At 37.0% G+C, this 24236-nt stretch overlaps 1 protein-coding gene across 10 annotated transcripts in view; it reads left to right on the top strand.

The window, feature by feature from the left end:
- Positions 1–24236, top strand: part of TMEM50B (transmembrane protein 50B) — a 58789-nt gene that overhangs the window by 17993 nt on the left and 16560 nt on the right. For 6 of the 10 annotated variants that reach the window (XR_011495388.1, XM_070488798.1, XM_070488799.1 and 3 more), the window contains exons 2-5: positions 12846–12984; positions 18547–18659; positions 20202–20269; positions 24125–24217. Coding sequence is in view for 8 of the 10 variants with exons in the window: in XM_070488798.1 (XP_070344899.1) it covers positions 12886–12984; positions 18547–18659; positions 20202–20269; positions 24125–24217 (373 nt within the window). In the remaining 2 variants the exon portion in view is untranslated. The remainder of the gene's footprint in view (positions 1–12845; positions 12985–18546; positions 18660–20201; positions 20270–24124; positions 24218–24236) is intronic. The other 4 variants (XM_070488800.1, XM_070488803.1, XM_070488804.1 and 1 more) reach the window with 2 other exon arrangements.

The raw sequence follows: 24236 nt of genomic DNA, 5'->3' as shown, positions 1-24236 counted from the left end.
TTTAGCTTTTCTCTAGGTAGTCTTTGCCTTCATTAAGTCTCCAAAGACCTATCATCTTATATTAAATCTAGTGTACTTGTTTGTACTTTAAGCCAGGGAGCCAGTGTTAGTATTGTTAGTTTCCATTAAATCAAGACTGTGTCATGATAAAATATGCTTATCTTTTGGTAAATATCAATAATAAAACCCACATGAAAGTCAGTCTTCCCCGTCGAGAGTGTTAGTTTTTAACACATGAGCCCTTTCCCCTCACTTTGCTCTCCTAAGTGTTTACCATAGTGCTGGGGCTCTTGGTGCCTCGGCTCCTTTTCTCTGTGAAGTTCTTCAGTTGGTTTCCCGTTACAAGTCAGTGAAACCCCAGATCTCTCATGAAGTCCATGTTAACCCGAAATGTGGTCTGGCCCTTACCTGTCTCTCCTCAAACTTATTCGAAGCCACTTGCTCCACTGACTTAACATATCCTGATTCTTTTTGGTACCAGCTAACTCTTCCTTGCTGGTACCGAAGGGACTTCGGGGCTTTGTGTACAAAGTTCCCTCTCCCTGCCCTACTTCTTTTGCTTCTCTTTAACCTAATTAACTTTACTCAGCTTTTGAATTTCAGTATGTTTTACAATTTTGCCAAATGTTACCTATTCAGAGAGGCTTTCCCTGACCACCCATTCTAAAATAGATCTCCCCTTTATTCTTTATTAGGATGCTGTGCATTTCCTTCTTAGAAATTATTTATATTACTTTGTTTGATGTTTTTCAGCCCCAACTCGTCCCTGACCCTCCATCTGAAGCCCCAGGAGGGAGTAGATTATGACATATCCGAAATCAGTGTGTGGAGATAGTAATATATTTTCTGCTTATAGAAGTATTTATAATAGGTTATTATATGGGAAATGAATTTTGTAATAGGAAATAAGACTTATGTTTTAACCTTCAGACATTGTCTTGTATTCATGATAACCTTCCCTGTACTTTCTTTTAATTAGTTAATATTTAATCTTTGATAATAGTTCATTACCGTGCCTGCAGAATAGCTTGATAAAACGTGCCCATCGTGCATACAGGGTAAGACTTTAATGCAACTAAAGCATATCTGAATGATAAAATTTTAAAAACTTTCCCTGTGTAAAATTTACATGCTGTAAAATATACAGATCTTAAGTGTACACGTCAATGACTTTTGATAAATTTGTGTACTTGGGTAACCACTATCCTACTCAACATATAGAATATTTTGGGGCCAGCCCCATGGCCTAGTGGTTAGGTTCATGTGCTCCACTTAAGCAGGCCAGGGTTTCACCGGGTCGGATCCTGGGCACCGACATGGCACCGCTTGTCAGGCCATGCTGAGGCAGCATCCCACATAACTCAACTAGAAGGACCTACAATTAGAATATACATCTATGTACTGGGGGGCTTTCCGGAGAAGAAGAAGGAAAAAAAAGAAGATTGGCAACAGAGCTTAGCCCAGGTGCAAATCTTTAAAAAAAAAAAAGATATGGAACATTTTCATCACCCTAAGAAAGTTCCCTTGTAGTCAGTCCTCAGGCAGCCGCTGTTCTGAGATCTGGGACCATTGATTAGTTTTGCCTCTTCTTAAACTTCATTTAAATGGAATCATGCAGTGTATACTCTTTTATCTCTGCCGCCTTTCACTTAAATCATGTTTTTGAGATTTTTTTTCTGTGTGGTTATCAGTTCATTTTTTTGTTGCTGAGTAGTATTCCATTGTATGAATCCATCATAATTTGTTTATCCATTCTTCTGTTGATAAATGTTTGGGTTGTTTCAGTTTGGGGCTATTATGAATAAAACTGCTACAAACTTTCTTGTACAAGTCTTTGTGTGTGGACATGTGTTTTTACTTACCTTAGTAAATACCTAGGAATGAAATTGCTGGGTTATAGGGAGGTTTATTTTTAACTTTATAAGAAACTGCCACCAGAAATGTATGAGGTTTCCAGTTGTTCTACGACCTTACCAACATTAGTGTTGTCAGTCTTTTTACTTTTAGGCATTCTAGTGGCTGTGTGATATTTCATTAATTTGTATTTCACTGATGACTAATGATGTTGAATACCTTTTTATGTGCTTTTGAGTCATTAATTGTCTTTTTAAGTCTTTTGCCCATTTCAAGTCTGTTCAAGTCTTTTGCACATTTTTGTTGCCTATATTTTTTCTTTTTATTATTAATGTTTAGGAGTTCTTTCTATATTGTGATAAAAGTCCTTTGCCAGATGCTTGCTTTGCAGATATTGTCTCCCAGTCTGTGTTTCCAGTGTTCGGACCTTCGGTAGTATATTTATTGTACTTTTTTTCAGATTAACAGTTGGACCCATTACTTTGAGATTTTTCACCTGCATTCATTTAAGCATCAGTATGCAAATGCCCATATGCATTTAAGCATATTACTTGAAAATATCACTAACATGTTGTTTAGAAATAAATTTATCTTTGTGGACGTTCTATACAACATTGTAATTCTTTTTTCTTTGTGAGGAAGATTTGCCCTGAGCTAATATCTGTTGCCAATCCTCTTTTTTGCTTGAGGAAGATGGTTGCTGACCTAACATCTGTGCCAGTCTTCCTCTGTTTTATGTGGGATACCACCTCAGCATGGCTTGATGAGTGGTGCTAGGTCCATGCCCAGGATCTGAACCTGTGAACCCCAGGCCGCCGAAGCAGAGCACACAAACTTAACCACGATGCCACCGGGCCAACCCCTACAATGTTGTAATTTTTGCTTTAAGTAGTTGTCTTTTAAATAAAGAGAAGAAAATAAAAAATAATCTTTCATAGTGATCCACATATTGATCATTTCTGGTATCTTTCATTTTTTCCTGTAGATCTGAGATTCATCTGGTGTCATTTCTCTTCAACCTGAAGAATTTCCTTTGGCATTTTATTAGTGCAGATCTGGTGATGAATTATCTCAGTTTTTGTTTACCTGAAAATATTTTTATTTTATTTTATCCTCATTAAAAAAAACTTTATTGAGATACAATATGCATATGATGACATTCATCTGTTTTAAATGTACAATTCAGTGATTTTTAATAATGTATTTACAGAATTGTACTGTCATTGCCACAGTCTAATTTTAGAACCTTGTGCGTATTAGCAGTCACTCCCTATTCTACTCCCCTCAAAACTAGGCAATTACAAATTTACTTGCTGTCTATAGAATTGCCTCACCTGGACATTTCATGTAAATGGAATGATACAATTTTGGGGCTTTTGTCTTAGCATAATATTTTTGAGGTTCATTCATATTCTAACACGTATCAGTACCTCATTCATTTTTATTACTGAATTTGTATTCCATTGTATGGATATCCCACAATTTATTTGTCCATTTATCAGTTGATGTATGGTGGACTGCTGCATTCCTTGGCTATTGAGAGTAAGATGAACATTTGTGTACGAGTTTTTGTGTAGATGTATGTTATCATTTCTCTTGGATGGATAGATAGGAGTAGAATTGCTGTCACCCTCACTTTTGAAAAATATTTTTGTTGGGTATAGAGTTTAGGATTGATTGTTTTTTTTTTTTAAAGCACTTTAAAAATGTCCTTCCACTTCCTTCTGGCCTCCATTGTTTCTGATGAGAAGCCAGCTAGCATGTATATTGTTCTCCCACCCCTGTATGTAATGTGTTGATGTTTTTCCTAAAGTTGCTTCAAGTGTTTCTTTTTATCTCTGGTTTTCAGCAATTTGATTATGAAGATTTCCTTTTATTTATCCTCCTTGGAGTTTGCTGAGCATCCTGGATTTGTAATTAATATTTTTCACCAAATTTGGGAAATTATCAGCCATTATTTCTTCAAATATGTTTTCTCCCTTTTTCTGTCTTTTCTTCTGGGACCCAATTAGACAAATATTAGACCAATTACTAGTGTTTCTCAGCTCACTGAGGCTCTGTTCCTTTTTTTTTTTTCCAATTAAAAAAAAAATTCCTGCTTTCTAGATTGGATAATTTCTTTTGATCTTTCTTCAAGTTTACTGTCATTTTCTTCTACTATCTCTAATCTATTAAGCCCATCTAGCTAATTTTAATTTTCAAATACTGTGATTTTCAGTTCTAAAATTTACATTAAAAGTTTCTCTTTCTCTATTGAGATTCCATCAGTTCAGTTATTTTGATCATGTTCCTTTAAGTCTTTGAATGTGTTTGTACTGGCTGCTTTAAAGTCCTTATCTGCTAATTTCAATATCTGAGTCATTTTGGGATCTGTTTCTATTGACTGCTTTTTTTTTCCTCCTTGAAAATAGATCACAATTTTTCTGCTTCTGTGAATGTCTACTAGTTTTTTTTTTACTATATATTGGACATTGTGGGTGATACATTGTAGATACTCTGGGTTCATTTATCTTCATCTGAAGAATGTTACTTTTTATTCTGATAGGCAGTTAAAATACTGGCTGATCACTTTAGAATTATGGAGACCTGGTTTTACACTTTGTTAGGGTATGGAAATCCCAAGGTATTGTCTAATCTCCTCTGACTTGGTGGAACTCAGACTTCAAAATGTCTTGCAGTAGGCAGCAGCTGAAATCTCTGCTTAGTTATTTTAGCCTTCCAGCTATTTTTTTACGCTGAGTTCCTTGGAGTCTCCACCATGCATGTGCTGATCATGGGCTAGCTAGGTATTTAAAGAGAATTTATATTAAAGTGTTTGGGGCTCCCTACTGTGACTCACACCTCTCCAAGATTTCCCTATTCATTTTCCAGCTGCTCTGGTAATCCTGAACTCCACCCTCTGATACCTTAAGCCAGATAGACTGGCTTTTTGCTCAAGTTTTAGCCATTTTATACCACAGGGGCTCACTTGACTGGGCGTGGGAGGTTAGGGGTTGTGCAGGGGGAAAAGCTATATAAAAGTGGATCCTACTCCTTGTGTTGTCTTTCAAGGATCACATCCCCTCCAGTTTCTGCCTGCTTTTCAGCACTCTTCGGTGCTTTTTTCTTTCTTTCTGGAATTTAGGGTGAGGTCCCTGAATTACCTCATCTGAATATACTCTCTTTGTTTTGAAAATTCCCACAGTAAGCTGTACCCTAAGTTCTTTATGCACGTGATTTTTCTCCTTCTAGTTGTTTATTGCTGCATTACAGGCAACTCTAAAACTTAGTAGTTTAAAACAGCCATTTTCTTATGCTTATGGTTTCTGTGGGTCCGGAATTTGGAAAGAGTACAGCCAAGATGACATACGTATTTGGGGCCTCATTGGGAAAGGCTTAAAGTCTGGGGATAACACTATAGCTGGAACAGCAATCACCTAGAAGTGTCTACTCACACATCTGGCAGTTGATGCTAGCTGTTAGCTCAGACTTCACCCGGAACTGTGGGCCAGAACATCCGTACCTGGTCTCCTCACAGCATTGTGGCCTTGGATTATTTTATCTTATTTTATTGAGGTCCTAACAGTTAATAACATTGTGAAATTTCAGTTGTACATTATTATTTGTCAGTCACCATATATTTGTGCCCCTTTACCCCTTATGTCCACCCCCCCAACCCCTTTCCCCTCTGGTAACCACTAATCTGTTCTCTTTGTCTGTGTATTTGTTTATCTTCCACATATGAGTAAAATCATACGGTGTTTGTCTTTCTCTGTCTGGCTTATTTCGCTTAATATAATACCCTCAAGTTCCATCAGTGTTGTTGCAAATGGAATTATTTTGTCATTTTTTTAATGGCTGAATAGTATTCCATTGTGTGTGTGTGTGTGTGTGTGTGTGTGTGTGTATGTATGTATATATATACCACATCTTCTTTATCTATTCATCGATCATTGGGTACTTGGGTTGCTTCCACATCCTGGCTATTGTGAATAACGCTGAGATGAACATAGGGATGCATAAGTCTCTTTGAATTGTTGATTTCAAGTTCTTTGGATAAATATCCAGTAGTGGGATAGCTGGGTCATATGGTATTTCTATTTTAAGTTTTTTGAGAAATCTCCATACTGTTTTCCAAATTGGCTGCACCAGTTTGCATTCCCACCAGCAGTGGATCAGGGTTCCCTTTTCTCCACATCCTCTCCAACATTTGTTGTTTTTTGTCTTGGTAATTATAGCCATTGTGATAGATGTAATGTGATACCACATTGTAGTTTTGATTTGCATTTCCCTGATGTTTAGTGATGTTGAACATCTTTTCATGTGCCTGTTGGCCATCTGTATATCTTCTTTGGAAAAATGTCTGCTCGTATCCTCTGCCCATTTTTTTGATCGAATTGTTTGTTTTTTTGTTGTTGAGATGTATGAGTTCTTTATGTATTTTGGAGATTAACCACTTGTCAGATATATGATTTGCAAATATTTTCTCCCAGTTGGTGGGTTGTCTTTTTGTTTTGTTCATGGTTTCCTTTGCCTTGCAGAAGCTCTTTAGGCTGATGAAGCCCTGTTTGTTTTTCTTTTATTTCCCTTGCCTGAGTAGACATGGTATTCGAAAAGATCCTTCTAAGAATGATGTCAAAGAGTCTACTGCCTACATTTTCTTCTAGGAGTTTTATGGTTTCACATCTTACCTTCAAGTGTTTAATCCATTTTGAGTTAATCTTTCTGTATGGAGAAAGATAATGGTCTACTTTCATTCTTTTGCACGTGGCTGTTGAGTTTTCCCAACATCATTTATTGGAGAGACTTTCCTTTCTCTGTTGTGTGTTCTTAGCTCCTTTGTTAAAGATTAGCTGTCCATAGATGTGTGGTTTTATTTCTGGGCTTTCAGTTCTGTTCCATTGATCTGTGTGTCTGTTTTTGTACCAATACCATGCTGTTTTGATTATTGTAGCTTTGTAATATGTTTTGAAGTCAGGGATTGTGATGCCTCCAGCTTTCTTTTTTCTCAGGATTGCTTTGGCTATTTGGGGTCTTTTATTCCCTCATATGAATTTTAGGATTCTTGGTTCTATTTCTGTGAAGAACGTCACTGGGATTCTGATTAGGATTGCACTGAATTGGTAGATTGCTTTAGATAGTATGGACATTTTAACTATGTTTATTTTTCCAATCCATGTACGTGGAATATCGTTCCATTTCTTTATGTCATCATTGATTTCTTTCAATAATGTCTTAGAGTTTTCATTGTATAGGTCTTTTACCTCCTTGGTTAAATTTATTCCTGATATTTTATTCTTTTTGTTGCGATTGTAAATGGGATTGTATTCTTGAGTTCTCTTTCTGTTAGTTTGTTATTAGAGTATAGAAATGCAACTGATTTTTGTAAGTTGATTTTGTACCCTGCAGCTTTGCTGTAGTTGTTATTTCTAATAGTTTTCTGAAGGATTCTTTAGGGTTTTCTATATATAAAACCATGTCATCTGCAAACAACAAGAGTTTCACTTCTTCCTTGCCAATTTGGATACCTTTTACATCTTTTTCTTGCCTAATTGCTCTGGCCAAAACCTCCAGCACTATGTTGAATAACACTGGCCAGAGTGGGCATCCTTGTCTTGTTCCTGTTCTCAGAGGAATGGCTTTCAGTTTTTCCCTGTTGACTATAGTGTTGGCTATGGATTTGTCATATATGACCTTTATTATGTTAGGGTACTTCGATACCCATTTTATTGAGAGTTTTTATCATGAACAGCTGTTGAATCTTGTCAAATGCTTTCTCTGCATCTATTGAGATGATCATGTGGTTTTTATTCCTCATTTTGTTAATGTGGTATATCACATTGATTACTTTGCTGATGTTAAACCATCCCTGTATCCCTGGTATAAATCCCACTCGATCATAGTGTATGATCCTTTTAATGTATTGCTGTATTCGGTTTGCCAATATTTTGTTGAGGATTTTTATATCTATGTTCATCAGCGATATTGGCCTGTAATTTTCCTTCTTTGTGTTGTCCTTGTCTGACTTTGGGATCAGAGTGATGTTGGCCTCATAAATGTGTTAGGAAGAGTTCCATTTTCTTCAACTTTTTGGAATAGTTTGAGAAGGATAAGTCCTAAATCTTTGAATGTTTGGTAGAATTCTCCAGAGAACCCATCTGGTCTTGGACTTTCATTTTTTTGGAGGTTTTTGATTATTGTTTCAGTCTCTTGTGATTTGTTTATTCAGATTCTCTATTTCTTTTTGGCTCAGTTTGGGGGTGTAGTATGAGTCTAAGAATTTATTCTTTCTAGATTGTCCAGTTTGTTGGCATATAGTTTTTCATACTATTCTCTTATAATTCTTTGTATTTCTGTGGTATCTGTTGTAATTTCTCCTCTTTCATTTCTGATTTTATTTATTTGTGCCTTCTCTCTTTTTTTCTTAGTGAGCCTGGCTAAGTGTTTGTCAATTTTGTTTATTTCTCAAAGAACCAGCTCTTAGTTTTTCATTGATCCTTTCTACTCTTTTTTTGGTTTCAATTTCATTTATTTCTGCTTTTACTTTTATTATTTCCCTCCTTCTTCTGACTTTGGGCTTTGTTTGTTCTTCTTTTCTAGTTCTCTTAGGTGTTTATTTGAGATTTTTCTTGTTTGTTAAGATTGTTTATTTGAGATTTTTCTTGTTTGTTAAGGTCGGCCTGTATTGCTCTGAATTTCCCTCTTAGGACTGCTTTTGTTGCATTCCATATGAGTTGGTGTGGTGTGTTTTCGTTTTCATTTGTCTCCAGATATTTTTTTTATTTCTCCTTTAATTTCTTCAGCAATCCATTGGTTGTTCAGTAGCATGTTGTTTAGCCTCCACATATTTGTTGCTTTCACAGCTCTTTTCTTTTGTTTTTGTGTTTTGGTTTTTTTTGAGGAAGATTAGCCCTGAGCTAACATCTGCTGCCAATCCTCCTCTTTTTTTGCTGAGGAAGATTGACCCTGAGCTCACATCCATGCCCATCTTCCTCTACTTTATATGTGGGATGCCTACCACAGCATGGCTTGCCAACAGGTGCCATGTCTGCATCTGGGATCCAAACCTGTGAACTCCAGGCTGCTGAAATGGAACGTGTGAACTTAACTGCTGTGCCACCAAGCCGGCCCCTCCCAGCTCTTTTCTTGTAGTTGATTTTTAGTTTCATAGCATTATGGTTGGAAATGATGCTTGATGTGATTTCAGTCTTATTAAATTTATTGAGGCTTGCTTTGTTTCTCAACACATGGTCTGTCTTTGAGAATGTTTCATGTGCACTTGAGAAGAATATGTATTCTGCTGCTTTTGGATGGAGTGTTCTGTATATATATATTAAGTCTGTCTGGTCTAGTCTTTTGTTTAGTTCCACTATTTCCTTGTGGACTTTCTGTTTGGATGATCTATCCATTGATGTAAGTGAGGTGTTAAGGTCCCCTACTATAATCATGTTGCTATTAATATCTCCTTTTAGGTTAATTAATAGTTGCTATATGTACTTTGATGCTCCTGTGTTAGGTGCATATATATTTATAAGTGTTATGTCCTCTTGATGGAGTGTCCCTTTTATCATTATATATTGACCATCTTTATCTCTCATTGCCTTTTTTGTCCCGAGGGCTTCTTTGTTTGGTATAAGTATGGCAACACCTGCTTTCTTTTGTTTGCCATTAGCTTGGAGTATTGTTTTCCATCCCTTCACTCTGAGCCTGTGTTTGTCTTTAGAGCTGAGGTGTGTTTCCTGGAGGCAGCGTATTATTGGGTCTTGTTTTTTAATCCATCCACCCACTCTGTGTCTTTTTATTGGAGAATTCAATCTATTTGCATTTAGAGTGATTATTGTTATATGAGGGCTTAATGCTGCCATTTTATCACTTGTTTTCTGGTTGTTCTGTGTTTCCCTTGTTTGTTGTCCCATGTGTTTCAGACTGCCAGTTCAGTTTGGTGGCTCTCTGTGATGGTTTTCTCAGTTTTCTCTTTATTTGTAATTTGTGTCTCTGTTGTGATTTTTGTTTTGTGGTTACCATGAGGTTTTTATAAAAGATCTTGTAGATGAGACAGTCCATTTTCTGATAGCCTCTTATTTCCTGAATCTAAGCACGTTTCATCTCTTTCCTCTTCTCCATCTAAGTTATTGTTGTCACAACTTATTCTGTTTTGTGTTGTGAGTTTGTGGTTAAAATGAAGTGATTATATTTGTTCTTGATGTTTTCCTTCCTTTTATCTTTAATGTTATAGTCAAGTGTTTGCTAATCTGTTCTGATAGAGAGTTGCAATTTTCTGGTTTTGTCTGCCTGTTTATCTCCCTGCTCAAGGCTGTGTAAACCCTTTCTTTTCTTTTCAGGTATGAAGACCTTCTTGATCATTTCTTGTTGGGGGCTCTTGTGGTAATGAACTCCCTCAGCTTTTGTTTTTCTGGGAAAGTTTTTATTTCTCCATCATGTCAGAAGGATATTTTCGCTGGATAGAGTATTGGCTGTAGGTTTTTGTCTTTTGGAATTTTGAATATATCATTCCACTCTCTCCTACCCTGTAAGGTTTCTGCTGAGAAATGCACTGAAAGTCTGATAGGGATTCGTTATATGTTATTTTCTTCTGCCTTGCTGCCCTTAATATTTTTTCTTTGTCAGTTACTTTTGCTAGTTTTACTAATATGTGCCTTGGAGAAGATCTTTTTGCGTTGATGTAATTAGGAGTTATATTAGCTTCTTTTCTTTTGTCTTTTTTAAAGATTGGCACCGGAGCTATTTTCTGTTGCCAGTCTTCTTCTTCTGTTTTTTTTTTTTCTTTGAGGAAGATTACCCCTGAACTAACATCTGCTGCCTATCCTCTTCTTTTTGCTGAGGAAGACTGGCCCTGAGCTAGCATCCATGCCCATCTTCCTCTACCCTACATGTGGGATGCCTGCCACAGTATGGCTTGATGAGCGGTGTGTAGTTCCACACCTGGGATCAAAAGGGGTGAACCCTGGGCCACCAATGTGGAACATGGGAGTTTAACTGTTGTGCCACCTGCCTGGCCCCAGTCGTTTTTTTTTTCTTCTTCTTCTTTTTCTCCCCAAAGCCACCCAGTATGTAGTTGTATATTCTAGTTGTAGGTCTTGTGGTTGTGCTATGTGGGACACCACCTCAGCATGGCTTGATGAGTGGTACGATGTCTGCTCCCAGGATCCAAACTGGCGAAACCCTGGGATGCTGAAGCGGAGTGCACAAACTTAACCATTTGGCTGCAGGGCCTGCCCCCATATTAGCTTCTTTTACTTGTCATTCCAGCTCCTTCCCCAGGTTTGGGAGGTTCTCAGCTATTATTTTTTTGAACAAGCTCTCTGCTCCTTTCTTCCTCTCTTCTCCCTCTGGAATACCTATAATCCTTATGTTGCATTTCCTAATTGAGTTGGATATTTCTCAGGGAATTTCTTCATTTCTTTTTAGTCAGTTCTCTCTCCTCCTTCATCTGAAGCATTTCTATATTTCTATCCTCTTAATTGGCAATTCTGTCCTCCATATCTGCTCTTTTATTTAAGGATTCCAGGTTTTTCTTTATCTCACTCATTGTGTTTATCATCTCCAACATTTCTGATTGTTTTTTCTTTATAGTTTCAATCTCTTTTGTGAGCAACTTCTTCTGTTCATTAATTTTATTCCTGATTTCATTGAAAGGTGTTTTTGAGTTCTGTTGTAAGGCGTTGAGTTTTTTATGATAGCTGTTTTGAATTCTCTGTCATTTAGAATGTAAATTTTTGTGCCTTCAGGATTGATTACTGGGTGTTTGTCTTTTTCCTTCTCGTCTGGAGTATTAATATACCTCTTCATAGTATTTTATGGGGTGGATTTGTGCCTTCACATAGTGATAGTATTTGATTGCAGATTCCACCTGCCACTACTCAGTGGGGCAGGAGCAGTGTATTCTGAGCCTACCTTGATCCCTGTTAGCTCTGCCTGTTCAAGCCTGGGCTATTCCATGGGACCACAGTGGCACTGTGGGCTCTCCCACTGTATGAGAAAGCAATCATGAAGGGGCTCAGGGCTGCCACTGCCTGCTCCCACAGTCCTGCCAAGATGTGCTTCCCCCTTTGGGGCTGCAGCTGTACTGTGGGCGTTTGTGGCAGCCGGGAACTCATTTGCCTGGGTGTGCAGATCTGCTGCTTCTCCTCCTAGGTCATACCAGCTGTTGTGCTTGGTGGGCAGGGCCTCTGGGCTCTCCCACTGGACAGGAAAGTGATCATGTGGGCGTTTAGGGCTATTGTCACCTGTTTCTGCAGTTGCACCGAGTCATGCTCCCACCCTTGGGGCCACAGTGGTGCTATGGGTGCTCCAGCTGGGAGAGCCATCGCACATGTGCACAGGGCTGCTGGGCGGGGGGGCTGGAGAGTACCCACCTCTCTCCACCACTTCCCTGGGCGTAGTCCATCCACCTTCAGATGTATAGCTGCATGGGTCTCTCAGGCGTCCTGTTGTGCTGTTTGGGTATCCTCCGTCGATCAATGAATGTCCTTTTAGTTGTAGTTCAAAGGGGGAGAGAGAAAGGATACAGCTCACTCCACCATGTTGTTGACGTCACTGCCTGGCCTTGGAATTTTTACATAGCAACTCAGGACTCTAGTGTTAATGTTCTACAGAACCAGCTACACGCTGCATTGCCTTTTATGATCTAGTCTCAGAAAATGGCAGAAGTTACACAGTAGCACTTCCTCTACTCTGTTGGTCAACCAGTCTTTATTGTTGGGTCAAATTCAAGGGGAGAGCCACCTCTCAATATGAGAAGTGTCAAAGAATTTGCAGGCATGTTTTAAACCACCATTCTCATTTAGCACATAGTAAGCTCCCCCTTGTGTCTGAACACAGTCCTTTGTACATTTCAGTAGGTATTCATTGAATTATTGAGTTTTTCTTCGTAAATATAAGTAGATTTGGACCCAAAGTAAATTTGTTTAAAACTTTAAGAAACGAGTAAGATATTTCACTTCTCAAAAACATTTTCTTAGACTGATTATATTTTGTCTTTTTATTTGTAGAATACAGTATTTAATGAAAACCCATGCTTAACAGGTGAAAATGGCAGGTTTCCTTGATAATTTCCGTTGGCCAGAATGTGAATGTATTGACTGGAGTGAGAGAAGAAATGCTGTGGCTTCTGTTGTAGCAGGTATATTGGTAAGTGAAAAGGCCTGGGTGGTGACATTTATGCCTCATCTTTTGTCCTGAAAATTAATGTTGATTCCTTAGAACTTTGAATACCCTTCCAGAACTGTGTATTTCACTGTTGTTTTGTATAAATAATGATCAGAGTTCTAGATACTATTACTGAACAAATCATGGAAGGCCCTTAGTTCATTTGACTTTGTAAATTTGTTAAACTTAATATCTTTCCTTCGGTTCCAGTGATAATACAATTATTGTAGTCAGTAGCATTTGCAAGTTAATGATACAGTATGTATAAGTCCTTTAAGATCCTCAAAGGCTCAGAATTTGATGTAACCAAATATTGTTGTGACTCATTAAAGTTCAGGGTGTGTAGACAGCAGTCATGACCGTAGGCTGCGTTAGAACCGCAGCCCTGCATCGCTCTAGGGAAGGCGTGCTCTCCATCTCCATTTCCCTAGCTGCAGCACTTGGGGGAGGTGAGAGGAAGAAATTCATGGAGGAAACTGTAGCTTAATTCTCTTCCCAATGTTTTTTTTTTACTTTTTGTTATTGAAAATGTCAAGCATATGAAAGGGGTACAGGGACACATATATATGGTGACGGATAAAAACTGGACTGTTGGTGGTAAAAATGTCAAGCATTTAAACAAAAATAGAAGGGTATAAAGAGGCCCTCTCCCCTCTTGCCCCATGTGCTTATCATCCAGCATCAAAAAAAATCAAATCACGACCAATCTTGCTTTAGTTTTCCATCATCCACTCTCTGCCACCACTGTGTTTGTTTGTTTGTTTGGTGAGGAAGATTGGCCCTGAGCTAACATCTCTGCCAGTCTTCCTCCATTTTGTATGTGGGATGCCACCACAGCATGGCTTGATGAGCAGTGTGTAGGTCCATGCCCAGGATCCACATCCATGAACCCTAGGCCACCAAAGTGGAATGCGCAAACTCAACTACTGTGCTACTCAGCTTGGCCCCCTCACTGCATTTTTTGAAGCAAGTTTCAGTATCTATTTTAAAAACTTAAAAAATTCATTAAAAAAATTCGTCTCTTTCAGTGTGCAGTTCTATACCTGAAGTCCAAGAGGAAAAAATAAATAAAGCAGAGAAGGAACTAAAGATAATTGTGAAGCTGTCTGCATGCAGAATTCTTTTAGATGTTTCTAAGTTTTTCTTGCTGTTTTTAAAAAAATTTTTTTTATCATGGTCTAAACAGTTTATAACATTGTGAAATTTCAGTTGTACATTAATATTTGTCAAACACCATATAAATGTGCCCCTGCACCCCTTGTGCCCACCCTCCCCCCTTTCCCTGTGATAACCACTTAATTATTCTCTTTGCCCATAAGTTTATTTATATTCCACATATGAATGAAATCATACAGTGTTTGTCTTTCTCTGTCTGGCTTATCTTGCTTAACATGATGCCCTCAGGGACAATCCATGCGGTTGTGAATGGGACGATTATGTCTTTTTTATGGCTGAGTAGTATTCCATTGTATATATATGCCACATCTTCTTTATCCATTCATCAGTTGTTGGGCACTTGGGTTGCTCCCACGTCTTGGCTATTGTGAATAATGCTGCAGTGAACATAGGGATGCATAAGTCTCTTTGAATTGTTGATTTCAAGTTCTTTGGATAAATACCGAGTAGTGGGATAGCTGGGTCATATGGTATTTCTATTTTAAGTTTTTTGAGAAATGTCCATACTGTTTTCCAAAGTGGCTGCACCAGTTTGCATTCCCACCAGCAGTGGATGAGGGTTCCCTTTTCTCCACATGCTCTCCAACATTTATTATTTTTTGTCTTGTTGATTATAACCATTCTAACAGGTGTAAGATGATATCTAAGTGTAGTTTTGATTTGCATCTCCCTGATGGTTAGTGATGTTGAGCATCTTTTCTTGTACCTATTGGCCATCTGTATACCTTCTTTGGAAAAATGTCTGTTCGTATCCTTTCCCCACTTTTGATTAGGTTTTTTTTTTGTAATTCAGTTGTGTGAGCTCTTTATATATTATGGAAATTAACCACTTTTTGATATATGATTTGCATATATTTTCTCCCAGTTGGTGGGTTATTTTTTCATTTTGATCTTGGTTTCCTTTGTCTTGCAGAAGCTCTTTAGTCTAATGAAGTCTCACTTGCTTATTTTTTCTTTTGTTTCCCTTGTCTGAGTGGAAATCATATTTGTAAAGATCCTTTGAAGGCTGATGTCAAAGAATGTACTACCTATATTTTCCTCCAGAAGTTTTATGGTTTATGGTCTTACCTTCAAATCTTTGATCCATTTTGAGTCTATTTTTGTGTATAGAGAAAGATAATGGTCTACATTCATCCTTTTGCATGTGGCTGTCCAGTTTTCCCAGCACCATTTATTGAAGAGGCTTTCCTTTCTCCGTTGTATGTTCTTGGCTCCTTTCTCAAAGATTAGTTGTCTGTATATGTGTGGTTTTATTTCTGGGCTTTCAGTTCTGTTCCATTGATCTGTGTGTCTGTTTTTATACCAATACCATGCTGTTTTGATTACTGTAGCTTTGTAATATGTTTTGAAGTCAGGGATTGTGATGCCTCCAGCTTTGTTCTTGTTTCTCAGGATTGTTTGGCTATTCAGGGTCTTTTGTTGCCCTTTATGAATTTTAAGATTCTTTGTTCTACTTCTGTGAAGAATGTCATTGGGATTCTGATTGGGATTGATTTGAATCTGTAGATTGCTTTAGGTAATATGGCCATTTTAACTATGTTTATTTTTTCAATCCATGTACATTGAATATATTTCCATTTCTTTATGTCATTATCAATTTCTTTCAGTAATGTCCTATGGTTTTCCTTGTATAGGTCTTTCACCTCCTTGGTTAAATTTATTCCTACATATTTATTTTTTTTGTTGTGATTGTAAATGGGGTTGTATTCTTGAGTTCTCTTTCTATTAGTTTGTTATTAGAGTATAGAAATGCCAGTGATTTTTGTATGTTCACTTTGAATCCTGCAACTTTGCTGTAGTTGTCGATTATTTCTAATAGTTTTCTGATGGATTCTTTAGCATTTTCTGTATATAAAGTCATATCATCTGCAAAGAGTGAGACTTTCACTTCTTCAGTGCCTGTCTGGATTCCTTTGATTTCTTTTTCCTGCCTAATTGCTCTGGCCAAAACCTCTAGTACTATGTTGAATAACAGTGGTGAGAGTGGGCACCCTTGTCTTGTTCCTGTTCTCAGCAGGATGGCTTTCAGTTTTTCCCCACTGAGTGAGATGTTGGCAGTGGGTTTGTCATATATGACCTTTATTATTTTTGAGGTATTCTTCTTCTATACCCATTTTATTGAGAGTTTTTATCATGAACGATGTTGGATCTTGTCAAGTGCTTTATCTGCATCTATAGAGATGATCATGTGTTTTTCATTCCTCCTTTTGTTAATATGGTGTCTCACATTGACTGATTTGTGGATTTTGAACCATTCCTCTGTCCCTGGTATGAATCTCACTTGATCATGGCATATGATCTTTTTAATGTATTGCTGTATTCGGTTTGCCAATATTTTGTTGAGGATTTTTGCGTCTATGTTCATCAGCAATATTGGCCTGTAATTTTCCTTCTTTATGTTATACTTGTCTGGTTTTGGGATCAGGGTGATGTTGGCCTCGTCGAATGTGTTAGGAATATTTCTGTCTTCCTCAATTTTTGGAATAGTTTGAGAAGAATAAGTAATAAATTGTCTGAATGTTTGGTGGAATTCTCCAGAGAAGCCATCTGGTCCTGGACTTTTACTTTTGGGGAGGTTTTTGGCTACTGTTTCAATGTCTTTACTTGTGATTGTCTTATTCAGATTCTCTGTTTCTTCTTGGTTCAGTTTTGGAAGGTTGTAAGAGTCTAAGAATTTATCCATTTCTTCTAGATTGTCAAGTTTGTTCATGTATAGTTTTTCATAATATTCTCTTATAATCTTTTGTATTTGTGTAGTATCCATTGTAATTGCTCCTCTTTCATTTCTAATTTTATTTATTTGAGCCTTCTCTTTTTTCTTGGTGAGTCTGGCTAAGGGTTTGTCAGTTTTGTTTATCCTCTCAAAGAATCAGCTCCTTGTTTCATTGATTCTTTTTACAGTCTTTTTTGTTTCAATTTCATTTATTTCTGCTCTTATTTTTATTATTCCCTTCCTGCTGACTTTGGGCTTTGTTTGTTCTTCTTTTTCTAATTCTGTTAGGTATAGTTTAAGATTGTTTATTTGAGCTTTTTCTTGTTTGTTAATGTGATCCTGTATTGCTATAAATTTCCCTCTTAGGACTGCTTTTGCTGCATCCGTAAGAGTTTGTATGGTGTGTTTTCATTCTCATTTGTCTCCAAATATTTTTTGATTTCTCCCTTTATTTCTTTGATGACCCATTGGTTGTTCAGTAGCTTGTTTAGTCTCCACATTTTCATTCCTTTTCAAGCTTTTTTCTTATAGTTGATTTCTAGTTTCATGGCATTATGGTCAGAAAAGATAGTAGATATGATTTCAATCTTCTTAAATTTATTGAGGTTTGTCTTGTTTCCCAATATATGGTCTGTCCTTGAGAATGTTCCATGTGCACTTGAGAAGAATGTATATTCTGCTGTTTTTGGATGGAGTGCTCTATATATGTCTGTTAAGTTCATCTGGTCTATTTTTTTATATTTTATAGTATTTTGTTTTAATTCCACTATCTCCTTGTTGATGTTTTACCTGGATGATCTATCCATTGGTGTCAGTGGGGTTTTGGGGTCCCCTACTATTACTGTGTTGTCATTGATATCTCCTTTTAGGTTTGTTAATAGTTGCTTTATGTACTTTGGTGCTCTGTGTTGGGTGCATACATTTTATAAGTGCTATGTCTTCTTGGTGGAGAGTCCCTTTTATCGTTACATCCTGCCCCTCTATGTCTCCCCTTACCAGTTTTATCTTGAAGTCTACTTTGTCTGATATGAGTATCCTTGTATGCACTTAATTTGTCTATGAAATTCTTTAGCAGCTTTTCTACTTTAAGTCTATTCAGCTTAGTTTACATAGAGACGTTATATTTTACAAATTTGTGTTCAGTCAGTTATACAATATGTAACCAAATTACCTAATTAAAACTATAGCATGTTTAAATGGTTTTGGAGATGTGACAGCTGACTCTTGGTAAGCATAGAGCTCATTTGTGGAGGCAGAAGTGCTTGGGCATATTAAAAAGGAATGTTGGCAGAGAGAATGAAACACGTCAGGTAATCAGGGAGCTGGTTAGTGGAGGTTAGTTCAGAGAGCTTCAGTTGAACATAATTATTGTGGATGACAGAAAGAGATCATCCATTCCCAGATAATAAATTTTTCGTCTTGCACTGAGAGCAGAACTTCAGAATCTTACACAGATTTGATTAGCTTCACCTTATATGCTGTAAAGAATAAGTCAACAAGGGATTCTTATTTTTTATATTTTAACATGCAAAACTCAAAGTAAAAATATTTTATGTTTCATTTATGATCTGTAGAAAAAGAGGGATGTTAAAGAGCAGGCGTCATTCTCAGCCAGAGTATTAGTGTTATTTTAATGACTTGGACTCCTTCTCAAGTTTTTTACAGGTTGGTGGATAATGATTGACGCAGCCGTGGTGTATCCTAAGCCAGAACAGTTGAACCATGCCTTTCACACATGTGGTGTATTTTCCACATTGGCTTTCTTCATGTAAGTATGAAGGTAATTCTCAATTCAAGATTATTTTTGTAAAAACATGTTTTCCTTTAAGTTTAATGCTATTTAGAATAACTTTTTAATTTAGTATATGGATTCCTCTTTAAAGATTGGCACTTGAGCTAACTACTACCAATCTTCTTCTTCTTTTTTTTTTTTTCAGCTTTTTCTCCCCAGATCTCCCCAGTACGTAGTTGTATATTTTAGTTGTGGGTCCTTCTAGTTGTGGCATGTGGGATGCCACCTCAGCATGGCCTTGTGAGTGGTGCCAGGTCTGTGCCCAGGATTCGAACCGGCAAAACTCTGGGCTGCTGAAGTGGAGTGCACGAGCTTAACCACTTGGCCACAGGGTTGGCCCCTGGATTCTTCTTTAACATTATAAATATATATATTTCCATTTTACTAAGATTTTTATCAAGAATGAGTGTTGAATTTAGTCATATATCTTTTTAGCATCTATAAAAATTATGATTTTTCTCCTTATATTTGTTAAACTAGTTGATCACTATATTTTATCAGTCTCAAGATTATTTTTGATATTTTAATATATCTGAATATGAGGGTGCTGCTTATAGTCAATGGTATCTTAAAATTACAATTGATAATATCTTTTCTTTCTTGGCAGTGTAAAAAATAACGGTACATCTTAAAAATCAGTGGCATCTTAGATTTAATGGGATATATTACATTTCTAGCTTTTTTTATTAGTGAATCATCCTTGAGTATTGTACACTCAGCTTTCACTGTGGAGTATTACTGTTCTTAATGTGTTGCTTGACTGCCAGTATTTGGAGGGCAGGCAGGATTGGCCTCAAATGAGATTGATCTGTGGCTTTTCTTTTTTATTAAATCATTTTCAGATTTATCTGTTATCTCACTTCATAAAAGAGTTTGGAAGCTTTTTATGGATGTCTTTTAATAATTTTTAAAAATAAGTTAAACAGTAAGATTATATAATTTCCTTATACTGTCAGGAGTTTTAAAAAAGATTCGATTGTAAAAGATGGAACTACTGATATCCATTCAGGATGCTAAGAAAAGGCAATTCCTGCTACAAATGCACTGTGCTCTAACAAAAATGGAAAGAGAAGCAAAATAAAGTGGGTCTGTTTATTGTATGTAGAGCACATGTTCTCTGAGTTTGAGAAATGGATCAGAGAAAATCACTTGACTTTTAGTACAAGGAGAAACTTTTTAGCTCTTGATTGTGATGAGAACCTTAAAATGGGATAACTCACACTGAGTCATTCATGCATGAATGTAAGAGGCAAAGGAATCAGAAAATTGGCCCGTCTTTCATAATCTCTGGAGACAAGGGATAGTAATCTTAAAATTGTGTGTTTTCTTGGTGTACTTTAGGACAGTAAGACTAATGTAACATTTCTATCCACTAGGATATTTGTTAAGTTAAAAGATATGTTCAGTTATTCATATACTGACCTTAGCTAGGAAATGTTTTCCTTCTCAATGATATGTAAGTATCTGTGAATATTTTAGCAGCATGAAAGCTTATTAGATAATTTTGTATTGTTCTAGGATAAATGCTGTGTCCAACGCTCAGGTGAGAGGTGACAGCTATGAAAGCGGCTGTCTAGGAAGAACAGGTAAAGGCACTTTGAGTTGTGAGTATATGCTGGCTAAAGGGATTTATCAGCAGAAAAAGCAAAGTGTCTAGCGAGTCTTTATTTAGGACTGATAGTGATTATCTAGAAATTTTTTTAACTTAAAAAAAGTTATAGTGTTATTTAAATTCTTAAGACAGTTAAAGTTACTACCAGAAGTTACTATTTTTGTCATGTTATACTGCCCATAGTATATAGATACAACGTTACTGTTCAGAATCAATGGATCTTGGACTCCAGATTACTCGTCTAGTGCTGATGATGGATTTATTCTCATCCTAAATGTTGACCAATAATAATACTTACGAGATGGCTGACCATGATTACTAACAGCAAAGTGTGGACAATTAGGAAGTCAAACCTAGGACTACAGTGTTTTTCACATTCTGTTCTGGTCACCTGAGTAACTGCCCGCAGACTGCAACAAAATTGTTCAGAAGAAACACGCTGCCTGTCTACGTATAAAGTCTTTGTTTGGAGTTTGAATTCTTTTGAATTGTCTTCCAGTGGTATTTTTCTTTTAGTCAGGTTATAACACATTCTTTTAGAATCCAGGGGGTTGTTTTCAGTGGAATTTCCATGCTATATGTAAAAAGCACAGGCCTAGAAATCCTGTTTCTAACGTTTAAGGACTGGGGAGGGCGATTTGTGGTTTTGGTCAGACATTTGGAGTAGGTGGGAGAGGAATTTTGAAGGATGATTAAGAATAATAGCAAATACTTGTAGAATACTTAGTGTGTACCAAAGACTGTTCTGAATGCTTTACACATATTAACTCATTTAATTGTCACAATAGTCCTGTGAGGTAAGTGGTCTTATTGTCCTCAGGTTTACATGAGGGAACTAAGGCACGGAGAGCTTAATTAACTTGTCCAAAGTCACAAAGCAAGTAAGTGGTAGAGCCAGGATTTGAATACTGACAGTGTGGCCCCAGAGCCAGTGCTTTTAGCCACCAGGCTATGCTTGTTTCTAGTCGAGAACTGTTTGGTCTCTTTGTCTGGTTAGTGCTGTGTATGTGTGTGTGTGTGTATATGTGTATATATATTTATTTTTGTCAGTTTGATGGAGTTTAATTTATATAAAATATAAAATAAAGTCACCAATTTAGAATGTACAGTTTGATGAGTTTTAATGAATGCAGACAGTTGTGTAACTACCACTGCCGTCATGATATAGAACATTTCCATTACTCCAGAAAGTTCCCTCGTCCCCATTTGCAGCTAATCCCCTTCCCCACACCTCCTGGCCACCACTGATCTGCTTTCTATTACTGTAGTTTTGCCTTTTCTAGACTTTCCTGTGAATGGAATTATAAAGTAAGTATCATTACATTTTAAACCAAATAAAGGAGCTGTGATGAGCTTAGCTTTTTAAAAAAATTAAAAATTTTTTTTGGTGGTAAGAACACTTAGCATGAGCTCTAGAGACCCTCTGGACAAATTTTTCAGTGCACAATATAGTATTGCTAATGTGGTGGACAGCAGATCTCCAGAACTTGCTCATCTTGTGTAACTGAAACTTTATACCCATTGAACACCAACTTCCTGTTTCTTCCTCCCCTAGCCCCTGGCAGCCACCATTCTACTCTCTCTTGCTATGAGTTTGACTATTTCAGATACCTCATATAAGGGGAATTGTGCCTGAAAAAAGAAGGAAATCTTGCTATATGCAACAAGACAGATGAGCCTGGAGGAGATTATGCTAAGTGAAATAAACCAGTTACAGGAGGACAAATTCGCTTTCTTTTCTACCTGATGCTTTAAATGTTGATACAGATTTTATGACTTCTCTCCCATTGGGATCCTTGAATTGGGGAGGAGGGGGTATAGTGACAAATGACAGATGAACCTAAGTTAAAAGTGCCCTGTGTGTGTGTGAACATGCATGTCTTGTGCCCCTGCCTCAGCAGGTAATGTCAGGAATGAGGGAGAGTACAGAATAATACAGCATGTATTAGCAGGTAAAATGTTGGACATAGGAAACACAGTAAGTTTATTTGGTCGTTTTTCTTTAAAGAATATTCCACAGACATTGCTGTGGGTTATATTAGTATTAGCTATTTTCTATAGGAAATTTCATTGTAACTTACCCAAAGTTTTTTAGCTTAAATGTAAAACTTGTATTTGCCTTGGGTCTGTCTGGTTCCAAAGCCCGTAGTTTTTACCCTCACCAATTGGCTATTACATTTTATTCCATGATTTTTCCCTACCCATTAAAATTCACAATACAGTTTATATTTATAAGTGGTGCATATGTGTAAATTCTGTCTAGTGCTTCAGAAATTAAGGGCAAACTGTCTTATGGGACAGTGGTCCCATAAGCTTAGTACCATATAGTGTAGGTGTATAGATGGCTATACCATCTAGGTTTGTGTAAGCGCACTCTGCGATGCTTGCACAACAAAAAAATCGCCTGACAACTGATTTCTCAGAATGTATCCCCATCCTTAAGCAACGCCTGACTGTAATAAATATACTACAAATGAAACTGCTGAATGATAAAGCTACAAAAAGGAATGGGAGCTAGGTAGAACAAAGATCATGTACTTAGAATCTAGGACAAGATGGATGCTCTTGATTGTTCATTAACTTTGACACTGAGCCTCCTTGTAGTCAAAGCAAAAAAGAGAAAATGTTATAGTTTTTTATTTTTTGCTATACAAAAGCATACTGATTTTTCAAGGGAAATTTTTTCTTGTGTATTTGAAAATTTGTGTGTGGTCATATATAAAGGACATGAGGGAAAATAATTCCAAGCGTTTTTGACGTTTTACTCACTTTAGATAAAAGCCGTGATTGAATATAGTTTGGAGAATATCTTTCTCCAAGGAACTAATCATTACTTTATATTTATGGAGTTCTGCTCAGTATTATAATAAAACTCAGATAATCTAGAGACCTATTTCTGTCAAATATCAGCTGTTCTAACCATGCTGAGCTTTGATCAGTGCTTCCTTTGTATCTGGAGTCTAAAACATATGAATTTCTGTTCACTTAGTAGCAGATTATCTGCAATCGAGGCAACTTTGCTTTCTCTTGTGGTAGTTGGTTTGGGTTCTATTTTCACCTCAGCGGAGCTTTATTTCCCGTCCACAGGGTGATGGGCTGTCAGTATACCTGTGATCAGGGTCTGGCACAGAGGTTAACCTGCTTTCCTACAAATGTGTCGAATCTACTCAAATGTCCAGACAATTGCTTTAGTGAGATTCTGTTGTATAGATTCTAGAAGTTCATACAGTAGAGAGGTGAAGAGATGCTTCTGACCTTGAACTTTTCAGGGGTGTGTGGTGCAGTTTGACTGCCTCAGCCATAGAAAGAGACTGAATATACTTTTGAAGAATGGCTCCTGTTTGCACCATATTAAATAACGGCATGATTTTAACATTGATGAAAAGGGGACACATTGGTCCTTATTCATTTGTAGTCTCTCCTTCCTGTGTGGTGATGGTTATCTGAAATACACTTGCTACTTTTAATAGAGCAATTACTTTGAAAATATATATAACAGGGTAGTTTTTCAGTTAGGATTTAATTAGTTTCATAAAAAAATTACTTATGAAGCTTGCCTGGTTTAGTTTACTCAGCTATTAGTGTCTCTAGCCAGTGGAAATGTAACTTTCTCTTTTTCCCTTTCTGGGTATGGCTTAACCCCTTTTAGGTTTTTGGGGTTTTTTTAAAAATCCTCATTCAGTTAATTGTTAGAGCAGGTGTATATAAATATGTTACTGTCTTCAATATGCATAACATATATTAGGTTAACAGTGTTTCTCGTGTTATGTATTCCTAAGATGTAGAGCTGTGGAAATGAGCAAAATCATAAATCCTCTTGTTCATACAGGTGCTCGAGTTTGGCTCTTCATTGGTTTCATGTTGATGTTTGGGTCACTTATTGCTTCCATGTGGATTCTTTTTGGTGCATATGTTACCCAAAGTAAGTATTTATTCCTCCT

This window comes from Equus asinus, chromosome 18, assembly GCF_041296235.1.
Source record: "Equus asinus isolate D_3611 breed Donkey chromosome 18, EquAss-T2T_v2, whole genome shotgun sequence".
NCBI classification, from domain to species: domain Eukaryota; kingdom Metazoa; phylum Chordata; class Mammalia; order Perissodactyla; family Equidae; genus Equus; species Equus asinus.
This window is presented reverse-complemented; position numbering and strand designations above follow the sequence as displayed.